Source organism: Ips typographus, linkage group LG12 (genome assembly GCF_016097725.1).
Source record: "Ips typographus isolate SLU linkage group LG12, UJ_Ityp_2.0, whole genome shotgun sequence".
NCBI lineage: Eukaryota > Metazoa > Arthropoda > Insecta > Coleoptera > Curculionidae > Ips > Ips typographus.
Window position 1 is genome coordinate 3,227,342 of NC_138433.1, and position 26,816 is coordinate 3,254,157.

At 36.1% G+C, this 26,816-nt stretch overlaps 2 protein-coding genes across 7 annotated transcripts in view; one reads left to right on the forward strand and one right to left on the reverse strand.

Annotated features, from left to right (window-relative positions):
* The first annotated feature begins 1,813 nt into the window (after window positions 1–1,813).
* On the forward strand, window positions 1,814–2,753 carry LOC145736591 (uncharacterized). Its single transcript, XM_081991035.1, has one exon. The coding sequence runs from the start codon at window positions 1,974–1,976 to the stop codon at window positions 2,613–2,615; it is 642 nt and encodes a 213-aa protein (XP_081847161.1). The 5' UTR covers window positions 1,814–1,973; the 3' UTR covers window positions 2,616–2,753.
* Window positions 2,754–11,944: 9,191 nt separating this feature from the next.
* The window catches only part of Hmt4-20 (Histone methyltransferase 4-20), a 59,355-nt gene continuing 44,483 nt past the window's right edge, over window positions 11,945–26,816 (reverse strand). For 5 of the 6 annotated variants that reach the window (XM_081991162.1, XM_081991164.1, XM_081991163.1 and 2 more), the window contains one exon: window positions 11,945–24,125. In XM_081991162.1, the coding sequence (XP_081847288.1) occupies window positions 24,006–24,125 (120 nt within the window). In that variant the 3' untranslated portion in view covers window positions 11,945–24,005. The remainder of the gene's footprint in view (window positions 24,126–26,816) is intronic. The other variant, XR_014180102.1, reaches the window with a different exon arrangement.

A 26,816-nucleotide genomic window follows, 5' to 3' on the forward strand; every position in this document is an offset into this window, starting at 1 on the left:
TAAACGCGCTCACAACTAGCAGAACTTAAGTTCCAAATTTAACTGTTTTTTTGTGTGTTTTTTGCACACCCTGTATACGTCTAATCGTGTTACGATTGATACGAGGTGAAAGAGTAATTTAAGATGAACATTTTGAGCTTTTTACGGTCGCTCAAACCCGAAAAATGGCGGAGATACGGAATTTTCAAAATTTTGATGTAAATTTCCAAAAAAAAAAGTCAAAAAAGTCGAATATCTCGGAAACGGTTAGAGTTACGAAAATTTTGCAAGAGACCAAAAATGTTCAGAACGACTTTCTGCACCCAACTGGCTGGGTTCACACCCATTTAAAATTGTGTAAACGCGCTCACAATTAGCAGAACTTAAGTTCCAAATTTTACTGGTTTTTTTTTTTTTTAACACCCTGTATATGTTGTATAGCTTGGCTAGAACGACCGTATACGTCACACTTTGACGTTTACTTTCCACCACATTTTAGTACCGGAAAATCAATTTGGCCCACCCTGTACATGGAGAACAATAAATTGAGTTTCTTGACATATGGTGGATGCGCCGTTTAAAAATCCTCCGGGGCAAAGTTTTATTATACAGGGTGGACCAAAAGCAGTTTCCCAAACACGAAAATATGTTACAGGGTGGTCAAAGTGTGAATTTTTGTTAGTTTTTCATCTTTTTACAGGTTTTTTAGGGAAATTTTGTGAAAACTGCTTTAGAAAGGTTGATTAGGCCAAATTTAGGCTTTTTAGGCCCAGAAAGCTTTATCTGACAGTTTTAGGCTAAGAAATCCAGTTCTGGTTAAGCTTACCTGCTTATTTGACTAAAAAAATCAAGGTCGTAAAGTCAAAATGGCGGATTTGACAGCCTGTCAAAGACTACGTTGCACAATTAGACAGCGCAGCCATTTTGCTTAAATATCTCCGGAACTACTGGAGAGAATACTTTGAAAAAAATACCACAAAAACCGTCAGGGTCATGGCTACCTAGAACCAAAAAATCAAGGTCGTAAAGCCAAAATGGCGGATTTGACAGCCTGTCAAAGACAACGATGCACCAACCGTGCTTGCTTGGTTAAGGCCGCCATTTTGTTTAAATATCTCCGGAAATAAAAGAGGGAACATTTTCAAAAAATTTACCAATAATCTTCAAGGTCATGGCTACCTGAAACCAAAAAAATCAAGGTCGTAAAGTCAAAATGGCGGATTTGACAGCCTGTCAAAGACTACATTGCACTAACTGTGCTTGCTTGGTTAAGGCGGCCATTTTGTTTAAATATCTCCGGAAATAAAAGAGGGAGAATTTTGAAAAAAAATCACCAATAATCTTCAAGGTCATGGCTACCTTGAACCAAAAAAATCAAGGGCGTAAAGTCAAAATGGCGGATTTGACAGCCTGTCAAAGACTACATTGCACTAACTGTGCTTGCTTGGTTAAGGCCGCCATTTTGTCTAAATATCTCCGGAAATAAAAGAGGGAACATTTTCAAAAAATTTACCAAAAATCTTCAAGGTCATGGCTACCTGAAACCACAAAAATCAAGGGCGTCAGGACAAAATGGCGGATTTGACAGCGCGTCAAATGCGGAGCAACCAGAAGTGACGTCAGTGTGACGCAACTCGACCGGTTGGTCAATGGGAAGGTTTGCTTAAATAACGTCATCGTGACGTCACTGTTTTTTTTTGCACTCAAACATTTGAATTTTTTTGACCACCCCGTATATTCTACGCGTTCCCTCTCTAGAAGTAAGAAATTTTCAACTTGGCAACGCTGCGAAAGAAAAGTGACGCAAAAGTGACAGTTGACAGTTTTGGCAACCCTGCGTCACTTCCAACCTCACAAATAGGGAAATATAACCTCATTTCTAGTGCATTGTTTATGTTTTAACAGGAATTTTAGTAAAAATAGGGTATTTCAGTGGTTTAGGGTAGTAAAATAGTGAAAAAAGCGGTTTTCAGTCGTTTAAAGGTGAAAAAAGGATGAAAAACCGAGCGAAAAAGTCGAAAATCACTTTCGACGAGGAAGTGGTAACCAAACAGGACGCAAAGGACATTATACAGGGGGAAAACAGTGCCAAACCAAACAGGAAGAGAAAACGCAACATTGTGGCAGAAAACAGTGCTGATTTACCGGGCAAAAGAACAGAAGAAGACAGAGAAGGGGGGCTAAAACGCCAAGTTAAAAAGAAACAGAAACAACCCACCGAACCACCGGAAAACGAACCAAACAAGGAACCAGACAAGAAGGAGAAAAAGGAGTCAAACCGAGCGAAAAAACGCAAAAAACACGCCGAATTACAGCAACAAATCAAACAGAAAACCGAACAGGAACTACAACAGAAAGCCCTCAACTATCTCTCGAAATGGCAACACTGCAAACAGGAATGGAAATTTGAGAAACTGAGACAGGTGTGGTTGCAACAGAACCTTCTGGACCCCACCAGAGTACCCGAAGAGTACTGGAGTGCCGCTTTGCAGTATTTCAGCGGTTCCGAGGGGCGGTCGAGGCAAGTCGTACTGGAAATGTGCCTTAAAGTGATCGAAGTTGGTGAGGATGATCAGAGTGAGGAGTGCGAAGTGAAAGTGAAACGAGCTCGAGATTTGGTGCAACATTTACAGTGATCGGTCCGTTTTTCTTGGTGTAAATTGTGCTTTTTTCGTTTTTTGTGTTGGCCAAACTGCTTGACAACCCTGTTACCTGTCAAATGTTTTGAGGTTATGACAAAATTTGGAAAAAAAAGGGGTTTTTTTAGCTTAAAATTGTTTTTTTTTTTTTAAATCACCCGCTTGGAGGATTATTATTAATACTGTTAAAGCTCCAGAAATTTGATCACCCTGTAACTCGGTTATTTTTAGGGAGTTCAGGGTGGTTGAACCACTCAAATTAACCGTCTTGAGCTCCTCTTTCCTGTGGTGTAAAGCAAAAAATTCTAACTGAAAAATTGCGTACAGGGTGACCAAAAACAATCAATTATCCTAATTTTCATGCACACCCTGTATACTGAAAGCAAAAACGGTGCTTTAAACTTACAGTGCTGGTTTAAGAAGTTGATTAGGAACATTTTGTTCTCTTTCAAAATTTTCGTAACTTTCACCATTTTTGAGATATTTAGCAAAAACTGGTTTGATGCAACAAGTTTTGAAATTGTGATTTGAACACCCTGTAACTCGGTTATTTTTGGGTAGTTCAGGGTGGTTGAACCACTCAAATTAACCGTCTTGAGCTCCTCTTTCCTGTGGTGTAAAGCAAAAAATTCTAACTGAAAATTTGCGTACAGGGTGACCAAAAACAGTCAATCACCACACTTTTCATGCACACCCTGTATACTGAAAGCAAAAACGGTGCTTTAAACTTACGGTGCTGGTTTAAGGAGTTGATTAGGAACATTTTTGCTCTCTTTCAAATTTTTCCTAACTTTCACCATTTTTGAGATATTTAGCAAAAACTGGTTTGATGCAACAAGTTTTGTAATTGTGATTTGAACACCCTGTAACTCGGTTATTTTTGGGACTTCAGGGTGGTTGAACAACTCAAATTAACCGTCTTGAGCTCCTCTTTCCAGTGGTGCAAAGCAAAAAATTCTATGCAAAAAATTGAGTACAGGGTGACCAAAAACAGTCAATCACCCTACTTTTCATGCACACCCTGTATACTGAAAGCAAAAACGGTGCTTTAAACTTACGGTGCTGGTTTAAGAAGTTGATTAGGAACATTTTTGTTCTCTTTCAAATTTTTTGTAACTTTCACCGTTTTTGAGTTATTTTGAAAAAACTGGTTTGATGCAACTAATTTTCAAATTTGTGGTTTAAAATTTGAACACCCTGTAACTCGGTTATTTTTAGGGAGTTCAGAGTGGTTCAACCACTCAAATTAACCGTCTTGAGCTCCTCTTTCCAGTGGTGTAAAGGAAAAAATTCTAACCAAAAAATTGAGTACAGGGTGACCAAAAACAGGCAATCACCATACTTTTCATGCACACCCTGTATACTGGAAGCAAAAACGGTGCTTTAAACTTACGGTGCTGGTTTAAGGAGTTGATTAGGAACATTTTTGCTCTCTTTCAAATTTTTCGTAACTTTCACCGTTTTTGAGTTATTTAGCAAAAACTGGTTTGATGTAACAAATTTTCAAATTTGTGGTTTAAAATTTGAACACCCTGTAACTTGCGTTATTTTTACGAATTTAGGGTGGTTCAACCACTCAAATTAACCGTCTTGAGCTCCTCTTTCCAATGGTGTAAAGCAAAAAATTCTAACTGAAAAATTGCATACAGGGTGACCAAAAACAGGCAATCACCACACTTTTCATGCACACCCTGTATACTGAAAGCAAAAACCGTGCTTTAAACTTACAGTGCTGGTTTAAGGAGTTGATTAGGAACATTTTTGTTCTCTTTCAATTTTTTTGTAACTTTCACCGTTTTTGAGTTATTTTGAAAAAACTGGTTTGATGTAACAAATTTTCAAATTTGTGGTTTAAAATTTGAACACCCTGTAACTCGATTATTTTTGGGGATTTCAGGGTGGTTCAACCACTCAAATTAACCGTCTTGACCTCCTCTTTCCAGTGGTGCAAAGCAAAAAATTCTAACTGAAAAATTGCGTACAGGGTGACCAAAAACAGGCAATCACCACACTTTTCATGCACACCCTGTATACTGGAAGCAAAAATGGTTCTTCAAACTTACGGTACTAAATCAAGTAAATGATTAGGAACATTTTTGTTCTCTTGCAAATTTTTCGTAACTCTCACCGTTTTTGAGATATTTAAGAAAAACTGATTTATATGATTTCATTTTGAGTTGGCCAAACTGCTTGACAGCTGTCACATGTCAATCGCCTCTGTCAAATTTTTGACATTTAACCCCCCAACAGGCCGTAGAATATTTTTGTGGTCAAGTCAGTGTTCAAAAGTACAGTTTTTGGGACACTGTGTTGTCCCGTCCACTAACCTAAAAATGTACAGAGTGTCCCATTTTATTTTTGTGATATTTTTTGACATTTTTCGATTCCTGGTAGCCTTGACGGTTTTGTGGTGGTTTTTTCAGAATTTTTCCTCCATCCGTTCCCGAGATATTCAAGCAAAATGGCGGCGCTGTCTAATTGTGCAACGTAGTCTTTGACAGGCTGTCAAATCCGCCATTTTGACTTTACGACCTTGATTTTTTTGGTTTCAGGTAGCCATGACCTTGAAGATTATTGGTAAATTTTTTGAAAACGTTCCCTCTTTTATTTCCGGAGATATTTAAACAAAATGGCCGCCTTAACCAACCAAGCACAGTTTGCGCAACGTAGTCTTTGACAGGCTGTCAAATCCGCCATTTTGGCTTTACGGCCTTGATTTTTTGGTTCTAGGTAGCCATGATCTTGACGGTTTTTGTGGTATTTTTTTCAAAGTATTCTCTCCAGTAGTTCCGGAGATACTTAAGCAAAATGGCGGCGCTGTCTAATTGTGCAACGTAGTCTTTGACAGGCTGTCAAATCCGCCATTTTGACTGTACGACCTTGATTTTTTTAGTCAAATAAGCAGGTAAACTTAACCAGAACTGGATTTCTTAGCCTAAAACTGTCAGATAAAGCTTTCTGGGCCTAAAAAGCCTAAATTTGGCCTAATCAACATTTCTAAAGCAGTTTTCACAAAATTTCCCTAAAAAACCTGTAAAAAGATGAAAAACTAACAAAAATTCACACTTTGACCACCCTGTAACATATTTTCGTGTTTTTGGGAAACTGCTTTTGGTCCACCCTGTATAATAAAACCTTGCCCCGGAGGATTTTTAAACGGCGCATCCACCATATGTCAAGAAACCCAATTTATTGTTCTCCTTGTACAGGGTGGGCCAAATTGATTTCAACACAAAATTTCATGTTTTTACTGTTTTCTCGGGTTTCTTATGCTGCTACGCCCCTGTATTAACTCTAATCAGGCTGATTTTTTTTACTGTGGATTAAGTACAGTCTAAGCTACCAGCTGACGCAAAAATCACTCAAATCGGACGGTTAGAATGTGAGTTACGGCGTTTTTACCGTTCGCGGACACTAAATTCCACATTTTTACAGTTTTCTCGGGTTTCTTATGCTGCTACGCCCCTGTATTAACTCTGATCAGGCTGATTTTTTTACTGTGGATTGAGTACAGTCTAAGCTACCAGCTGACGCAAAAAACACTCAAATCGGACGTTTAGAATGTGAGTTACGGCGTTTTTACCGTTCGCGGATACTAAATTCCACATTTTTACAGTTTTCTCGGGTTTCTTATGCTGCTACGCCCCTGTATTAACTCTGATCAGGCTGATTTTTTTACTGTGGGTTGAGTACAGTCTAAGCTACCAGCTGACGCAAAAATCACTCAAATCGGACGTTTAGAATGTGAGTTATGGCGTTTTTGCCGTTCGCGGACACTAAATTTCACATTTTTACAGTTTTCTCGGGTTTCTTATGCTGCTACGCCCCTGCATTAACTCTGATCAGACTGATTTTTTTACTGTGAATTGAGTACAGTCTAAGCTACCAGCTGACGCAAAAATCACTCAAGTCGGACAATTAGAATGTGAGTTATGGCGTTTTTCCGTTCGCGGACATTAAATTTCACATTTTTACAGTTTTCTCGGGTTTCTTATGCTGCTACGCCCCTGTATTAACTCTGATCAGACTGATTTTTTAATGTAGAATGAGTACAGTCTAAGCTACCAGCTGACGCAAAAATCACTCAAATCGGACAATTAGAATGTGAGTTATGGCGTTTTTGCCGTTCGCGAACACTAAATTTCACATTTTTACAGTTTTCTCGGGTTTCTTATGCTGCTACGCCCCTGTATTAACTCTAATCAGGCTGATTTTTTTACTGTGAATTGAGTACAGTCTAAGCTACCAGCTGACGCAAAAATCACTCAAATCGGACGTTTAGAATGTGAGTTACGGCGTTTTTACCGTTCGCGGACACTAAATTCCACATTTTTACAGTTTTCTCAGGTTTCTTATGCTGCTACGCCCCTGTATTAACTCTGATCAAACTGATTTTTTTTACTGTGGATTGAGTACAGTCTAAGCTACCAGCTGACGCAAAAATCACTCAAATCGGACGTTTAGAATGTGAGTTACGGCGTTTTTACCGTTCGCGGACACTAAATTCCACATTTTTACAGTTTTCTCGGGTTTCTTATGCTGCTACGCCCCTGTATTAACTCTGATGGCTGATTTTTTTACTGTGGATTGAGTACAGTCTAAGCTACCAGCTGACGCAAAAATCACTCAAATCGGACGTTTAGAATGTGAGTTATGGCGTTTTTACCGTTCGCGGACACTAAATTTCATATTTTTACAGTTTTTCTCGGGTTTCTTATGCTGCTACGCCCCTGTATTAACTCTGATCAGACTGATTTTTTTAATGTAGAATGAGTACAGTCTAAGCTACCAGCTGACGCAAAAATCACTCAAATCGGACGTTTAGAATGTGAGTTATGGCGTTTTTACCGTTCGCGGACACTAAATTCCACATTTTTACAGTTTTCTCGGGTTTCTTATGCTGCTACGCCCCTGTATTAACTCTGATCAGGCTGATTTTTTTACTGTGAATGAGTACAGTCTAAGCTACCAGCTGACGCAAAAATCACTCAAATCGGACGTTTAGAATGTGAGTTATGGCGTTTTTGCCGTTCGCGGACACTAAATTCCACATTTTTACAGTTTTCTCGGGTTTCTTATGCTGCTACGCCCCTGTATTAACTCTGATCAGACTGATTTTTTTAATGTAGAATGAGTACAGTCTAAGCTACCAGCTGACGCAAAAATCACTCAAATCGGACGGTTAGAATGTGAGTTATGGCGTTTTTTACCGTTCGCGGACACTAAATTTCACATTTTTACAGTTTTCTTGGGTTTCTTATGCTGCTACGCCCCTGTATTAACTCTGATCAGGCTGATTTTTTTACTGTGGATTAAGTACAGTCTAAGCTACCAGCTGACGCAAAAAATCACTCAAATCGGACAATTAGAATGTGAGTTATGGCGTTTTTACCGTTCGCGGACACTAAATTTCACATTTTTACAGTTTTCGCAGGTTTCTTATGCTGCTACGTCCCTGTATTAACTCTGATCAGGCTAATTTTTTTACTGTAAATTGAGTACAGTCTAAGCTACCAGCTGACGCAAAAATCACTCAAATCGGACGTTTAGAATGTGAGTTATGGCGTTTTTACCGTTCGCGGACACTAAATTCCACATTTTTACAGTTTTCTCGGGTTTCTTATGCTGCTACGCCCCTGTATTAACTCTGATCAGGCTGATTTCTTTTACTGTGGATTGAGTACAGTCTAAGCTACCAGCTGACGCAAAAATCACTCAAATCGGACGTTTAGAATGTGAGTTATGGCGTTTTTACCGTTCGCAGACACTAAATTTCACATTTTTCAGTTTTCTCAGGTTTCTTATGCTGCTACGCCCCTGTATTAACTCTGATCAAACTGATTTTTTTAATGTAGAATGAGTACAGTCTAAGCTACCAGCTGACGCAAAAAACACTCAAATCGGACGTTTAGAATGTGAGTTATGGCGTTTTTTGCCGTTCGCGGACACTAAATTTCACATTTTTACAGTTTTCTCGGGTTTCTTATGCTGCTACGCCCCTGTATTAACTCTGATCAGGCTGATTTTTTTACTGTGAATTGAGTACAGTCTAAGCTACCAGCTGACGCAAAAATCACTCAAATCGGACGTTTAGAATGTGAGTTATGGCGTTTTTTGCCGTTCGCGGAAACAAAATTTCACATTTTTACAGTTTTCTTGGGTTTCTTATGCTGCTACGACCCTGTATTAACTCTGATCAGGTTGATTTGTTTACTCTGGATTGAGTACAGTCTAAGCTACCAGCTGACGCAAAAAACACTCAAATCGGACGTTTAGAATGTGAGTTATGGCGTTTTTGCCGTTCGCGGACACTAAATTTCACATTTTTACAGTTTTCTCGGGTTTCTTATGCTGCTACGCCCCTGTATTAACTCTGATCAGACTGATTTTTTTAATGTAGAATGAGTACAGTCTAAGCTACCAGCTGACGCAAAAATCACTCAAATCGGACGTTTAGAATGTGAGTTATGGCGTTTTTACCGTTCGCGGACACTAAATTCCACATTTTTACAGTTTTCTCGGGTTTCTTATGCTGCTACGCCCCTGTATTAACTCTGATCAGGTTGATTTGTTTACTCTGAATTGAGTACAGTCTAAGCTACCAGCTGACGCAAAAATCACTCAAATCGGACGTTTAGAATGTGAGTTATGGCGTTTTTGCCGTTCGCGGACATAAATTTCACATTTTTACAGTTTTCTCCGGTTTCTTATGCTGCTACGCCCCTGTATTAACTCTGATCAGGCTGATTTTTTTACTGTGGATTGAGTACAGTCTAAGCTACCAGCTGACGCAAAAATCACTCAAATCGGACGTTTAGAATGTGAGTTACGGCGTTTTTACCGTTCGCGGACACTAAATTCCACATTTTTACAGTTTTCTCAGGTTTCTTATGCTGCTACGCCCCTGTATTAACTCTGATCAAACTGATTTTTTTACTGTGGATTGAGTACAGTCTAAGCTACCAGCTGACGCAAAAATCACTCAAGTCGGACAATTAGAATGTGAGTTATGGCGTTTTTTCCGTTCGCGGACACTGAATTCCACATTTTTACAGTTTTCTCGGGTTTCTTATGCTGCTCCGCCCCTGTATTAACTCTGATCAGACTGATTTTTTTAATGTAGAATGAGTACAGTCTAAGCTATCAGCTGACGCAAAAATCACTCAAATCGGACGTTTAGAATGTGAGTTATGGCGTTTTTGCCGTTCGCGGACACTAAATTTCACATTTTTACAGTTTTTCTCGGGTTTCTTATGCTGCTACGCCCCTATATTAACTCTGATCAGACTGATTTTTTTACTGTAAATTGAGTACAGTCTAAGCTACCAGCTGACGCAAAAATCACTCAAATTGGACGTTTAGAATGTGAGTTATGGCGTTTTTTGCCGTTCGCGGACACTAAATTTCATATTTTTACAGTTTTCTCGGGTTTCTTATGCTGCTACGACCCTGTATTAACTCTGATCAGGCTGATTTTTTTACTGTGGATTAAGTACAGTCTAAGCTACCAGCTGACGCAAAAAACACTTAAATCGGACGTTTAGAATGTGAGTTATGGCGTTTTTTTCCGTTCGCGGACACTAAGTTTCACATTTTTACAGTTTTCTCGGGTTTCTTATGCTGCTACGCCCCTGTATTAACTCTGATCAGACTGATTTTTTTACTGTGAATTGAGTACAGTCTAAGCTACCAGCTGACGCAAAAATCACTCAAATCGGACAATTAGAATGTGAGTTATGGCGTTTTTTCCGTTCGCGGACATTAAATTTCACATTTTTACAGTTTTCTCGGGTTTCTTATGCTGCTACGCCCCTGTATTAACTCTGATCAGGCTAATTTTTTTTACTGTAAATTGAGTACAGTCTAAGCTACCAGCTGACGCAAAAATCACTCAAATCGGACGTTTAGAATGTGAGTTATGGCGTTTTTGCCGTTCGCGAACACTAAATTTCACATTTTTACAGTTTTCTCGGGTTTCTTATGCTGCTACGCCCCTGTATTAACTCTGATCAGGCTGATTTTTTACTGTGAATTGAGTACAGTCTAAGCTACCAGCTGACGCAAAAATCACTCAAATCGGACAATTAGAATGTGAGTTATGGCGTTTTTTCCGTTCGCGAACACTAAATTTCACATTTTTACAGTTTTCTCGGGTTTCTTATGCTGCTACGTCCCTGTATTAACTCTGATCAGACTGATTTTTTTAATATAGAATGAGTACAGTCTAAGCTACCAGCTGACGCAAAAATCACTCAAATCGGACGTTTAGAATGTGAGTTATGGCGTTTTTGCCGTTCGCGGACACTAAATTCCACATTTTTACAGTTTTCTCGGGTTTCTTATGCTGCTACGCCCCTGCATTAACTCTGATCAGGATGATTTTTTTACTGTGGATTGAGTACAGTCTAAGCTACCAGCTGACGCAAAAATCACTCAAATCGGACGTTTAGAATGTGAGTTATGGCGTTTTTTACCGTTCGCGGACACTAAATTTCACATTTTTACAGTTTTCTCGGGTTTCTTATGCTGCTACGCCCCTGTATTAACTCTGATCAGACTGATTTTTTTAATGTAGAATGAGTACAGTCTAAGCTACCAGCTGACGCAAAAATCACTCAAATCGGACAATTAGAATGTGAGTTATGGCGTTTTTTACCGTTCGCGGACACTAAATTTCACATTTTTACAGTTTTCGCAGGTTTCTTATGCTGCTACGCCCCTGTATTAACTCTGATCAGGCTGATTTTTTTACTGTGGGTTGAGTACAGTCTAAGCTACCAGCTGACGCAAAAATCACTCAAATCGGACAATTAGAATGTGAGTTATGGCGTTTTTTTCCGTTCGCGGACATTAAATTTCACATTTTTACAGTTTTCTCGGGTTTCTTATGCTGCTACGCCCCTGTATTAACTCTGATCAGGCTAATTTTTTTTACTGTAAATTGAGTACAGTCTAAGCTACCAGCTGACGCAAAAATCACTCAAATCGGACGTTTAGAATGTGAGTTATGGCGTTTTTGCCGTTCGCGGACATAAATTTCACATTTTAGAGTTTTCTCCGGTTTCTTATGCTGCTACGCCCCTGTATTAACTCTGATCAGGCTGATTTTATTACTGTGGATTGAGTACAGTCTAAGCTACCAGCTGACGCAAAAAACACTCAAATCGGACGTTTAGAATGTGAGTTTGGAGGCTTATTCTTGCAGTAAAACGTACAAACAACTTACCTGGCTTTCTGGGACGCGGATAAGGGGTAGGGAAAATGGATTTAGGTCAGGACGGTGGGCAGGCCAAACGGACAACCTGAAAACAATCGAAACGACCAAATTAGCACAGAAATTTTCCTTTTTTTTTTAATATTCTCGTTATCACCTTAAAATGTACTAAATAAATGCCAGGAACAGTACCAACTATTACAAAAATTATATAAAGGAAGTGAGGGGGGGGGGGGTGAGAAACTGTCAAATGTCAGGTTGACAGGTGTCAAAAGTTTCCTGCCAATCGGTGCTCTAGTTTGGGAGCGATTGCAGAGCAAAGTTGTTGGTTGCCTTAACTTGAGTGTTTGACAATTTTTTGACAGGAGTGCAGGAAAGTGACAGCTGTCAAACTTGGCACAGTTACTGTGACAGGTCAGAGTGACACGTGTCAAAAATGTCAGCCCCCTCCATCCGGTACTTTCTGAGATATCCACAATTAACTCGGCTGCATGCAAAAAACTGGCAATTACTCAATTCAGGACATTAGTTGCTTTGAAATTCTCCTGCTGCGCTTGCGCGCAGGTGACAGCTGTCAAATTCGGCACGAAAACTGTCAAATGTCAGGTTGACAGGTGTCAAAAGTTTCCTGCCAATCGGTGCTCTAGTTTGGGAGCGATTGCAGAGCAAAGTTGTTTGTTGCCTAAACTCGAGTGTTTCTGACAAGTGACAGCTGTCAAACTTGGCCCAGTTACTGTGACGGGTTTGGTTGACATCTGTCACTTTCTGAAATGTCAATACAGTCAACTAAATTATAGTGGGGGGGAGAGGGGGGGGGAACACTTAAAACATATACAGGGCGGACAAATATCAACGGTAATTTTACATCTATTACATTTTACACTGTCAGTATTACTATATATATTTACACGAGTGCATTAAAAGTGACATACAGGGTGGATTTTTTTTTTTTAGAGGAGGGGGGTGGGGGGGGGGGGGAAATAAGGTTTGATAAGTGTACAACATATAGCGCAAGGGGGAAATTGTTATTATTTTTAGTGGCTTAAACCTAATTTCCTTAAAATTACTTTTAAATGTAATAATTATGACAAAAATAAGTGAAAAAATATATTTACACAAATACTCGAAAAAAACAGGTTTTTTAGGTTAAAAATGGGTTTTTTTTGACTCGCCAGCCGATTGGACGATTATTATTGATACTGTCAAAGAATTTGATTTAAATTGAACAAATTTGGTCAAAATGTGGTTTAAAATTTGAACACCCTGTAACTCGGTTATTTTTTCGAGTTCAGGGTGGTTCAACCACTCAAATTAACCGTCTTGAACTCCCCTTTTCTGTGGTGTAAAGCAAAAAAATTCTATCTAAAAAAATGCGTACAGGGTGACCAAAAACAGGCAATCACCATACTTTTCATGCACACCCTGTATACTGGAAGCAAAAACGGTCCCGCAAACTTACGGTGCTGAGTTAAGGAGTTGATAAGGAACAATTTTGCTCTCTTGTACATTTTTCGTAACTGTCACCGTTTCTGAGATATTTAGCAAAAACTGGTTTGATGAGAATTAACGCCAGTAGAGAGTTACACGTCATTCTTGTCAATGCTGTCAACTGTCAACGTCACTGTCATATTTACTAAACAAAAATTTGATTTTGCCAGGAAAGTTCACTGCAACGTTGCCAAACGGTCATTTTGTGGAAACTCAATTTAAAATGCGACGTTGCCAAACGTTGTCATTGTGTATGTAAATAATTAAAATAATTTTCCAAAACATTCAGTACGAAATGCGTAAAAATCTAGGTCAAGAAAGGGCTACACGTCACTCTTGTCAAATGTCAAAAAAAATATCACTTTTACGTCAAATTTTGACAGATTAAACTTCAAAATGACAGTTCTGACAAGTCAAAAGTGTCAACCTAGATAACCTTGTTTGTTTACTAGACAGTTTTAGCAAACTAAATCAATCAATTTTTGAAAATTATTTCCATTCAATTTTGACAGGTTTTACGTCACATTTTGACAGTTTTAGGTCAAAAAATGACAGTTCTGACAAGTCTAAGTATAAACACCGACAATTGTGCTTTTAAACTTGGCAACGCTGCCTCGAGTCTATTGGAGAGTTTTAGCAACTTTCATCATGTTTTTACGTCAAATTTTGACAGATTAAACTTCAAAATGACAGTTCTGACAAGTCAAAAGTGTCAACCTAGATAACCTTGTTTGTCTATTAGACAGTTTTAGCAAACTAAATCAATCAATTTTTGTAAATTAATTCCATTAAATTTTGACAGGTTTTACGTCACATTTTGACAGTTTTAGGTCAAAAAATGACAGTTCTGACAAGTCTAAGTATAAACACCGACAATTGTGCTTTTAAACTTGGCAACGCTGCCTCGAGTCTATTGGAGAGTTTTAGCCACTTTCATCATGTTTTTACGTCAAATTTTGACAGATTAAACTTCAAAATGACAGTTCTGACAAGTCAAAAGTGTCAACCTAGATAACCTTGTTTGTTTACTAGACAGTTTTAGCAAACTAAATCAATCAATTTTTGTAAATTATTTCCATTAAATTTTGACAGGTTTTACGTCACATTTTGACAGTTTTAGGTCAAAAAATGACAGTTCTGACAAGTCTAAGTATAAACACCGACAATTGTGCTTCTAAACTTGGCAACGCTGCCTCGAGTCTATTGGAGAGTTTTAGCCACTTTCATAATGTTTTTACGTCAAATTTTGACAGATTAAACTTCAAAATGACAGTTCTGACAAGTCAAAAGTGTCAACCTAGATAACCTTGATTGTTTACTAGACAGTTTTAGCAAACTAAATCAATCAATTTTTGTAAATTATTTCCATTAAATTTTGACAGGTTTTACGTCACATTTTGACAGTTTTAGGTCAAAAAATGACAGTTCTGACAAGTCTAAGTATAAACACCGACAATTGTGCTTCTAAACTTGGCAACGCTGCCTCGAGTCTATTGGAGAGTTTTAGCCACTTTCATCATGTTTTTACGTCAAATTTTGACAGATTAAACTTCAAAATGACAGTTCTGACATGTCAAAAGTGTCAACCTAGATAACCTTGTTTGTTTACTAGACAGTTTTAGCAAACTAAATCAATCAATTTTTGTAAATTATTTCCATTAAATTTTGACAGATTTTACGTCACATTTTGACAGTTTTAGGTCAAAAAATGACAGTTCTGTCAAATCTAAGTATAAACACCGACAATTTTGCTTCTAAACTTGGCAACGCTGCCTCGAGTCTATTGGAGAGTTTTAGCCACTTGCGTCAAGTTTTTACGTCAAATTTTGACAGTTTTACGTTCAAAATGACAGTTCTGACAAGTTAAAAGTGTCAACCTAGATAACCTTGTTTGTTTACTAGACAGTTTTAGCAAACTAAATCAATCAATTTTGTAAATTATTTCCATTAAATTTTGACAGGTTTTACGTCACATTTTGACAGTTTTAGGTCAAAAAATGACAGTTCTGACAAGTTCAAGTATCAACACCGACAATTTTGCTTCTAAACTTGGCAACGCTGCCTCGAGTCTATTGGAGAGTTTTAGCCACTTTCATAATGTTTATACGTCAAATTTTGACAGATTAAACTTCAAAATGACAGTTCTGACAAGTCAAAAGTGTCAACCTAGATAACCTTGATTGTTTACTAGACAGTTTTAGCAAACTAAATCAATCAATTTTTGTAAATTATTTCCATTCAATTTTGACAGGTTTACGTTCAAAATGACAGTTCTGACAAGTTAAAAGTGTCAACCTAGATAACCTTGTTTGTTTACTAGACAGTTTTAGCAAACTAAATCAATCAATTTTTGTAAATTATTTCCATTAAATTTTGACAGGTTTTACGTCACATTTTGACAGTTTTAGGTCAAAAAATGACAGTTCTGACAAGTCTAAGTATAAACACCGACAATTGTGCTTTTAAACTTGGCAACGCTGCCTCGAGTCTATTGGAGAGTTTTAGCAACTTTCATCATGTTTTTACGTCAAATTTTGACAGATTAAACTTCAAAATGACAGTTCTGACAAGTCAAAAGTGTCAACCTAGATAACCTTGTTTGTTTACTAGACAGTTTTAGCAAACTAAATCAATCAATTTTTGTAAATTATTTCCATTAAATTTTGACAGGTTTTACGTCACATTTTGACAGTTTTAGGTCAAAAAATGACAGTTCTGACAAGTTCAAGTATAAACAACGACAATTTTGCTTCTAAAGTTGGCAACGCTGCCTCGAGGCTAATGGAGAGTTTTAGCCACTTGCGTCAAGTTTTTACGTCAAATTTTGACAGATTAAACTTCAAAATGACAGTTCTGACAAGTCAAAAGTGTCAACCTAGATAACCTTGATTGTTTACTAGACAGTTTTAGCAAACTAAATCAATCAATTTTTGTAAATTATTTCCATTAAATTTTGACAGGTTTTACGTCACATTTTGACAGTTTTAGGTCAAAAAATGACAGTTCTGACAAGTCTAAGTGTCAACACCGACAATTTTGCTTCTAAACTTGGCAACGCTGCCTCGAGTCTATTGGAGAGTTTTAGCCACTTGCGTCAAGTTTTTACGTCAAATTTTGACAGATTAAACTTCAAAATGACAGTTCTGACATGTCAAAAGTGTCAACCTAGATAACCTTGATTGTTTACTAGACAGTTTTAGCAAACTAAATCAATCAATTTTTGTAAATTATTTCTATTAAATTTTGACAGGTTTTACGTCACATTTTGACAGTTTTAGGTCCAAAAATGACAGTTCTGACAAGTCTAAGTATAAACACCGACAATTGTGCTTCTAAATTTGGCAACGCTGCCTCGAGGCTATTGGAGAGTTTTAGCCACTTGCGTCATGTTTTTACGTCAAATTTTGACAGATTAAACTTCAAAATGACAGTTCTGACAAGTCAAAAGTGTCAACCTAGATAACCTTGTTTGTCTATTAGACAGTTTTAGCAAACTAAATCGATCAATTTTTGTAAATTATTTCCATTAAATTTTGACAGGTTTTACGTCACATTTTGACAGTTTTAAGTCAAAAAATGACAGTTCTGACAAGTCTAAGTATAAACACCGACAATTTTGCTTCTAAATTTGGCAACGCTGCCTCGAGGCTAATGGAGAGTTTTAGCCACTTGCGTCAAGTTTTTACGTCAAATTTTGACAGATTAAACTTCAAAATGACAGTTCTGACAAGTCAAAAGTGTCAACCTAGATAACCGTGTTTGTCTATTAGACAGTTTTAGCAAACTAAATCAATCAATTTTTGTAAATTATTTCCATTCAATTTTGACAGGTTTTACGTCACATTTTGACAGTTTTAGGTCAAAAAATGACAGTTCTGACAAGTCTAAGTATAAACACCGACAATTGTGCTTCTAAACTTGGCAACGCTGCCTCGAGTCTATTGGAGAGTTTTAGCCACTTGCGTCAAGTTTTTACGTCACATTTTGACAGTTTTACGTTCAAAATGACAGTTCTGACAAGTCAAAAGTGTCAACCTAGATAACCTTGTTTGTTTACTAGACAGTTTTAGCAAACTAAATCAATCAATTTTTGTAAATTATTTCCATTAAATTTTGACAGATTTTACGTCACATTTTGACAGTTTTAGGTCAAAAAATGACAGTTCTGACAAGTCTAAGTATAAACACCGACAATTGTGCTTTTAAACTTGGCAACGCTGCCTCGAGTCTATTGGAGAGTTTTAGCCACTTGCGTCAAGTTTTTACGTCAAATTTTGACAGATTAAACTTCAAAATGACAGTTCTGACAAGTCAAAAGTGTCAACCTAGATAACCTTGTTTGTCTATTAGACAGTTTTAGCAAACTAAATCAATCAATTTTGTAAATTATTTCCATTAAATTTTGACAGGTTTTACGTCACATTTTGACAGTTTTAGGTCAAAAAATGACAGTTCTGACAAGTTCAAGTATCAACACCGACAATTTTGCTTCTAAACTTGGCAACGCTGCCTCGAGTCTATTGGAGAGTTTTAGCCACTTGCGTCAAGTTTTTACGTCAAATTTTGACAGATTAAACTTCAAAATGACAGTTCTGACAAGTCAAAAGTACCAACCTAGATAATCTAGTTTGTCTACTAGACAGTTTTAGCAAACTAAATCAATCAATTTTTGTAAATTATTTCCATTAAATTTTGACAGGTTTTACGTCACATTTTGACAGTTTTAGGTCAAAAAATGACAGTTCTGTCAAATCTAAGTATAAACACCGACAATTTTGCTTCTAAACTTGGCAACGCTGCCTCGAGTCTATTGGAGAGTTTTAGCCACTTGCGTCAAGTTTTTACGTCAAATTTTGACAGATTAAACTTCAAAATGACAGTTCTGACAAGTCTAAGTATAAACAACGACAATTTTGCTTCTAAACTTGGCAACGCTGCCTCGAGTCTATTGGAGAGTTTTAGCCACTTGCGTCAAGTTTTTACGTCAAATTTTGACAGATTAAACTTCAAAATGACAGTTCTGACAAGCCCAAGTTCAAACTGGGATAATTTTCTTTCTAAATATAGGACGTAAAGTCACTGCATCAACCGTCAAAATGTTGACAGTTTCACCCCTACAAAATGACAGTTGACAACGTCAAATTTTTTGGACAGACGACGGAATTCCGCAAGCGGTTTTGACAGTATCAATAACAAAATTTCAGCTTTTTTTTCACTTAAAACCGAAAAAAATGACAGAATTCAGGCACATTTGACAGTTATAACCTCAAATTAACACAAAATGAAAAATTACAAATTTTTCCTAATTAATTACCTAAAAGCATCTAAATCGCTACAAAAAACATCCAAACATCACTTTAAACCCTATACACCCTGTATAAATGGATTTTGACAACTTTGACATTTGATTGCTGTCAAAGTCAAGTTGTTTCCAGTCAATTTTGGTTAGGTTAGGATGTAGTTATGCGCAGATACAGTGCGGTTCAAGGTAGACGACGATCTGACAGAAATGACAGATGACATCCCCCTCCCCCCCCCGTATGACATTTGACATTCTAAAGCCCGTTTTACACTTATATATTTACATAACATACACGCGTTTTATATCACATTTTTGTATAAGATTTTGTAAATATGTTTTTTTTTTTAAATTTAAAATAAATAGACAATTAAATGACAGTTACAAACGTCAAATTTGACGTTTCTTGCGATTGCGTCACTATACGAAATGCGTCAGACATTTTTTTCTTCTTTTTTGTCGTGTGTGATTCAGTAATACTGCGGTAAATTATGATTTTTTTTATTTTATATACAGGGTGAGTCGGTGGAAATTGACATACGAGAAAATACAGGGTGAATAACATTTTTTAGTTTGATAAATCGCCATTGCGCATCTGCACGGTGTCGAACGAATTTAAACAACTCACATGTCAGATTGACAGCTGTCAAATTTGGCACGAACACTGTCAAATGTCTGGTTGACAGCTGTCAAAAATTTCAGCTCATCGAGTGCGGTACTTTCAGCTGTCGAAAGTAAACCGATTTTGAGTTTGACATTTGTGACGTATTTGACCTTTGTCAGGCAAATTTTGACATTTGTGACGTATTTGACAGTTGTCACGTGATCCCAGAATATCATTTAAGCGGACTGGCACGTGACTAGTGTCAAATTGACAGCACTAAAGCAGTGAAAGTAGTATTTTTGTTGTGAAACATAAACTGAACTATACTTTGTCCCTATACGAGTCTACGAAAGCATTTTCTGACTATTTTGACATATTTGACAGGTGTCAGAAGACAATAGGATGCTATTCCCTCGGCTGTCACGTGACAGCTGTCAAAATAATCATTAAAAAAACTGGAAAATCAAGTTTTGGCTTAGAAACTGCCTGGTTTGTCCTTTTGACGTTTGTCAGGCAAATTTTGACATTTCTGACGTATTTGACAGTTGTCACGTGACTCTACATATCATTTAAGCGTACTGGCACGTGACTAGTGTCAAATTGACAGCACTAAAGCAGTGAAAGTAGTATTTTGGTTGTAAAACATAAACTGACTCTATACGAGTCTACGAAAGCATTTTTTGACTATTTTGACATATTTGACAGGTGTCAGAAGACAATAGGACGCTATTTCCTCGAGTGTCACGTGACAACTGTCAAAATAATCATTAAAAAACTGGAAAATCAAGTTTTGGCTTAGAAACTGCCTGGTTTGTCCTTTTGACGTTTGTCAGGCAAATTTTGACATTTCTGACGTATTTGACAGTTGTCACGTGACTCTACATATCATTTAAGCGTACTGGCACGTGACTAGTGTCAAATTGACAGCACTAAAGCAGTGAAAGTAGTATTTTGGTTGTAAAACATAAACTGACTCTATACGAGTCTACGAAAGCTTTTTTTACCGGTTTTGACATATTTGACAGGTGTCAGAAGACAATAGGACGCTATTTCCTCGGATGTCACGTGACAACTGTCAAAATAATCATTAAAAATCTGGAAAATCAAGTTTTGGCTTAGAAACTGCCTGGTTTGTCCTTTTGACATTTGTCAGGCAAATTTTGACATTTCTGACGTATTTGACAGTTGTCACGTGACCCCAGAATATCATTTAAGCGTACTGGCACGTGACTAGTGTCAAATTGACAGCACTAAAGCAGTGAAAGTAGTATTTTTGTTTTAAAACATAAACTGACTCTATACGAGTCTACGAAAGCATTTTTTGACTGTTTTGACATATTTGACAGGTGTCAGAAGACAATAGGACGCTATTTCCTCGAGTGTCACGTGACAACTGTCAAAATAATCATTAAAAAACTGGAAAATCAAGTTTTGGCTTAGAAACTGCCTGGTTTGTCCTTTTGACATTTGTCAGGCAAATTTTGACATTTCTGACGTATTTGACAGTTGTCACGTGACCCCAGAATATCATTTAAGCGGACTGGCACGTGACTGAGTTTTACCTTGAATCACCCTGTATACAAATATATATATGTATAATTTAAATAAATATTAAGATTATTTGATAATGAAACGTGTTTTTCTCATGCTCGAAACTTGGTATCACTGTCATTTTTTTGACAGCGCAGCCATTTTGAAAAAGTGTCAAATTGTTTGACAGTCGACAACTTTGACAGCACCTGTCAAACCTGCGACACTGTGAAAGAAGAGCCTACGAAGATACACAGTGTAGAATTTAAAAATGTGTACGTTTTACCTCAAACCAACTACGGATATTTCAAAAATTCACCCTTTATATACAGGGTGAGCTAAAAATCTGAAAAAAACTGTCTAATACACTCCTGGGCGTGGTCTACAACTGTGCCAAGTTTCAAGGTCGTAAGTCACTCCTGTCAAATTTGACAGCTGTTTAAAAGTTCCTCAACCAACAATTTTGAGTATGAGACTACGTCTGGACTGAGAGCCCCCTAGCGGACAAACGGTGCATTGGAAAAATTTGAAAAAAACTGCCTAATACACTCCTGGGCGTGGTCTACAACTGTGCCAAGTTTCAAGGTCGTAGGTCACTCCTGTCAAATTTGACAGCTGTTTAAAAGTTCCTCAACCAACAATTTTGAGTCTGAGACTGCGTTTGAACTGAGAGCCCCCTAGCGGACAAACGGTGCATTGGAAAAATTTGAAAAAAAACTGTCTAATACACTCCTGGGTGTGGTCTACAACTATACCAAGTTTCAAGGTCGTAGGTCACTCCTGTCAAATTTGACAGCTGTTTAAAAGTTCCTCAACCAACAATTTTGAGTCTGAGACTGCGTTTGAACTGAGAGCCCCCTAGCGGACAAACGGTGCATTGGAAAAATTTGAAAAAAACTGCCTAGTACACTCCTGGGCGTGGTCTACAACAGTGTCAAGTTTCAAGGTCGTAGGTCACTCCTGTCAAATTTGACAGCTATTTAAAAGTCTCGTTAACCAAACAATTTTGAGAGTCTGAGACTGCGTTTGGACTGAGAGCCCCCTAGCGGCTAAACGGTGCGTTGGAAAATTTTTAAAAAAACTGTCTAATACGCTCCTGGGTGTGGTCTACAACTGTGCCAAGTTTCAAGGTCGTAGGTCAATCCTGTCAAATTTGACAGTTATTAAGAAATCTCCCTGACTACCACGCCATAAGTCTCTACGTTATAAATTGAGCGCCCCCTAGGGGGCAAGCTGTCAAAGTAAAAATTCTGATAACATTCAAGCGTGTTCCCCTAGGTAGGCCCCCTAATTCTGCCAACTCGTTGCGCGGTGAGTGTCAGCTGTCAAATTTGACAAGCGCGTCAAAAATCAACCTGAGCACAAAATTCGTTTTACGATACATTTGTCCGTTAAATTGCTTATTTGAAACGTCCTGTATAGACACATCGTGTGACCAAAGATAGCCAGGGAATGGGACTGTCACGTGACGTTCAGCGGGCGCAGTTAAGTTGGACCGTTTGATCGCCAGAGGGCGTCAAATTTGCTGGTCAGTAACTCAAATTTGATTGAACAGCTTCAACCGGCTGTAACTCGGTTATTTTGACGGATACGTCAAAATGACAGATAAATAGTTTTGTAGAGCACATTTCAAGCTTTCCAAAAATGTGCTAAAATCATGTGATTGACGTACAAACAACTCCGCTAGAGGGCGTCAAAGGTGCTCGTACATTTTTTGTAAAAGATTCAAATTTGAACAGGTTTCAATCTCGCTTCAACCAGTCATAACTTGGTTATTTTGACAGATACGTCAAAATGACAGATAAACGATTTTGTAGAGCAGACTTTAAGCTTTCCAAAAATGTCCTAAAATCATGTGATTGACGTACAAACAACGCCGCTAGAGGGCGTCAAAGTTCCTCGAACATTTTTAGTTAACATTTCAAACTTTAACAGTTTCAACCAGCTGTAACTCGGTTATTTTGACAGATACGTCAAAATGACATTTAAACGATTTTGTAGAGCAGACTTTAAGCTTTCCAAAAATTTCCTAAAATCAAGTGATCGGAGTACAAACAACGCCGCTAGAGGGCGTCAAAGTTGCTCGAACATTTTTAGTTAACATTTCAAACTTTAACAGTTTCAACCGGCTGTAACCCGGTTATTTTGACGGATACGTCAAAATGACAGATAAACAGTTTTGTAGAGCACATTTCAAGCTTTCCAAAAATGTGCTAAAATCATGTGATTGACGTACAAACAACACCGCTAGAGGGCGTCAAAGTTGCTTCGAACACTTTTAGTGAACATTTCAAACTTTGACAGGTTCAACCAGCTGTAACTCGGTTATTTTGACAGATACGTCAAAATGACAGATAAACGATTTTGTAGAGCAGACTTTAAGCTTTCCAAAAATGTGCTCAAATCATGTGATTGACGTACAAACGATGACGCTAGAGGGCGTCAAAGTTGCTCCTACATTTTTTTTGGAAAAATCACAAATTTGAACAGGTTTCAATCTCGCTTCAACTGGTCATAATTTGGTTATTTTGACAGATACGTCAAAATGACAGATAAACGATTTTGTAGAGCGGACTTTAAGCTTTCCAAAAATGTCCTAAAATCATGTGATTGACGTACAAACAACGCCGCTAGAGGGCGTCAAAGTTCCTCGAACATTTTTAGTTAACATTTCAAACTTTAACAGTTTCAACCAGCTGTAACTCGGTTATTTTGACAGATACGTCAAAATGACATTTAAACGATTTTGTAGAGCGGACTTTAAGCTTTCCAAAAATGTCCTAAAATCATCTGATTGACGTACAAACAACGCCGCTAGAGAGCGTCAAAGTTGCTCGAACATTTTTAGTTAACATTTCAAACTTTAACAGTTTCAACCAGCTGTAACTCGGTTATTTTAACAGATACGTCAAAATGACAGATAAATAGTTTTGTAGAGCACATTTCAAGCTTTCCAAAAATGTCTTAAAATTGTGCGGTTGAGGTACAAATAACGCCGCTAGAGGGCGACAAAGTTGCTGAAGTCATCGCGATCACCAGATTTATGTCCTGGGGATTTTTTTTCAAGTTTCCAAGCATGAGAATTACCATTGAATCCATCGATTGAATGGTAATTAAAAAATGAAATTAACGTTAACCGATCGAAAAAATTGGAACTATAAACGCAATTAAGTGTGTGATTTTGTCTTCTGAGGTTCAGTCAATCTGACTTTTAAGGTTACGAAGGCTGTCAAAACCGATATGAGCGCGTTATCACGAGTCGCCGTTGGTGGCGCTAGTGGACGGTATATCGATCGTGTGACTTTCGTTGCCAAAAATCAGTCGAAGTCTTTTCATCGGCAGTTGCGGTACTTCTTCTCTCTCCTCCTGGTGCTGACCAAAAAAATTGTCAATTATTGCTGACGTGAAAAACTTGAATATTAAACAAATAAAATAAAATTTATAATAAAAAAAAAAGAAAAAATATAAATAAAAATTAAATTTTAAATAAATAATAATAATAATAATTAATAAAAATAATAATTATAAATAATAATAATAATAATAATAATTATTAATAATAATAATAATTTTTTTATTTTTTTAATTAAATTTTTATGTATTTTAATTAAATGTCAAAAAAAGTTAAAATTTAGTTAAAAATTATTATTATTATTGAAAAAATGTTATTTTAAATTAAAAGAAATTTTATTTTAAATTAAAAGAAATTTTAATTAGATTTATGGGTTCATTGCTGATGTGAAAAACTTGAATATTAAACAAATAAAATAAAATTTATTCTTAATTAATTTATTAATAAAATATATATTTTTTTATTTTAATTTATTTTTTTTTATTAAAAGAATTTTTTTCGACGATTACGAAGTTGAAAACGCAAGTTAATTATTAAAATAAAAAAAATAATAATAATTTATTTTATTTTTTTAATTTAATTTTTATGTATTTTAATTAAATGTCAAAAAAAGTTAAAATTTAGTTAAAAATTATTATTATTTTTGAAAAAATGCTATTTTAAATTAAAAGAAATTTTAATTAGATTTATGGGTTCATTGCTGATGTGAAAAACTTTGAAGTTGAAAGCGCAAGTTAAATATTAAAATGAAAAAAAAAATAATAATAATAATTTTTTTTATTTAATTTTTATTTTCCTTTAATTAAAAATAAAAAAATAATTAAAATTTTTTTAAAAATTATTATTTTTGAAAAAATTTTATTTTAAATTAAAAGAAATTTTAATTAAAAAATTATTAATTTCTTTTTAAATTAAAAGAAACTTTTTGATTTATGGGTTCATTGCTGATGTGAAAAACTTTAAAGTTGAAAGCGCAAGTTAAATATTAAAATAAAAAAAAAAATAATAATTTTTTTTTAAATTTAATTTTTATTTCTTTTAAATTAAATATCAAAAAAAATAAACAATTTATTTAAAAACTATTATTATTTTTGAAAAATTTTTATTTTAAATTAAAAGAAATTTTAATTAAAAAATTATTAATTTCTTTTTAAATTAAAAGAAACTTTTTGATTTATGGGTTCATTGCTGATGTGAAAAACTTTAAAGTTGAAAGCGCAAGTTAAATATTAAAATAAAAAAAAAATCAAATTTTTTTTTAAATTTAATTTTTATTTCTTTTAAATTAAATATCAAAAAAAATAAACAATTTATTTAAAAACTATTATTATTTTTGAAAAATTTTTATTTTAAATTAAAAGAAATTATAATTAAAAAATTATTTAATTTTTTTTTAATAAAAGAAACTTTTGAGACGATTAACGTTGATTTATGGGTTCATTGCTGATGTGAAAAACTTTGAAGTTGAAAACGCAAGTTAAATATTAAAATGAAAAAAAAAAAATATATATATTTTTTTTAAATTAAATATCAAAAAAAAACTAAAAATTTATTTAAAAATTATTATTATTTTTGGAAAAATTTTATTTTAATTTAAAAGAAACTTTAATTAAAAAGTTATTATTTTTTTTTAATAAAAGAAACTTTTGCGACGAATAACGTTGATTTATGGGTTCATTGCTGATGTGAAAAACTTGGACGTTGATCTTAAAACTGGATTTTTGACGCCATTTTGAAGGTTTAGCTGCATAGTTACTAGTGGGCTAGTGCCGCCATTTTGCTTCAAAAACTCGGCCATTTTAAAAGATAAAATTTTTGAAAAAAATTCCACTTAACCTTCAAGGTCAAGGCTATCTTAACCTAAAAAAATCAAGGCTCTAACCTTAAAACTGAATTTTTGACGCCATTTTGAAAGTTGCGCTGCACAGTCAATTGACCGTATAGCTAGTGCCGCCATTTTGTTTCCATAACTCGGCCATTTTGAAAGATACAATTTTGCTAAGAGTGACAGCTGTCAAATTTTGCACACTTATAATGACAGGTCAGGTTTGACAGCTGTCAAAAATTACAGCTCACTTTATCGTTACTTGACAACTAAACTGAAAACTCTTGTATAGAGATGTGGGTTTAAGCAATTTTTGACCGACTTGTAGGAAAGTGACAGATGTCAAATTTTGAACACTTATTGTGACAGGTCAGATTGACAGCTGTCAAAAATTGCAGCTCGATTCATTAGCGACGTTCTGAGATATTGCACGTCAAAGTTACTCGATGACAAAACTGAAATTTCTTGTTTAGTGCTTCAACACTATTTTTGACAGACCTGTTGGAAAGTGACAGCTGTCAAATTTTGCACACTTATTGTGACAGGTCAGCTTGACAGCTGTCAAACATTTTTTTCCAAAAATTGTCCTAAAATAACAGAGTTTTTGAAACAAAATGGCGGCACTGTCCAACCATTTGACTGTGCAGCGCAACTTTCAAAATGGCGTCACAAATTCAGTTTTAAGGTTAGAACCTTGATTTTCGGGGTCAAGATAGCCTTGACCTTAAAGGTTAAGTGAAATTTTTAAGCAAAATTCTATCTTTTAAAATGACCGAGTTTTTGAAGCAAAATGGCGGCACTGGTAAAGCGGACAGTTGACTGTGCAGCGCAACTTTCAAAATGGCGTCACAAATTCAGTTTTAAGGTTAGAGCCTTGATGTTTCTA

Coding starts and splice junctions, on each gene's coding strand:
- LOC145736591 (XM_081991035.1), top strand. CDS start 1,974: ATGAAAAACCGAGCGAAAAAGTCGAAAATCACTTTCGACGAGGAAGTG.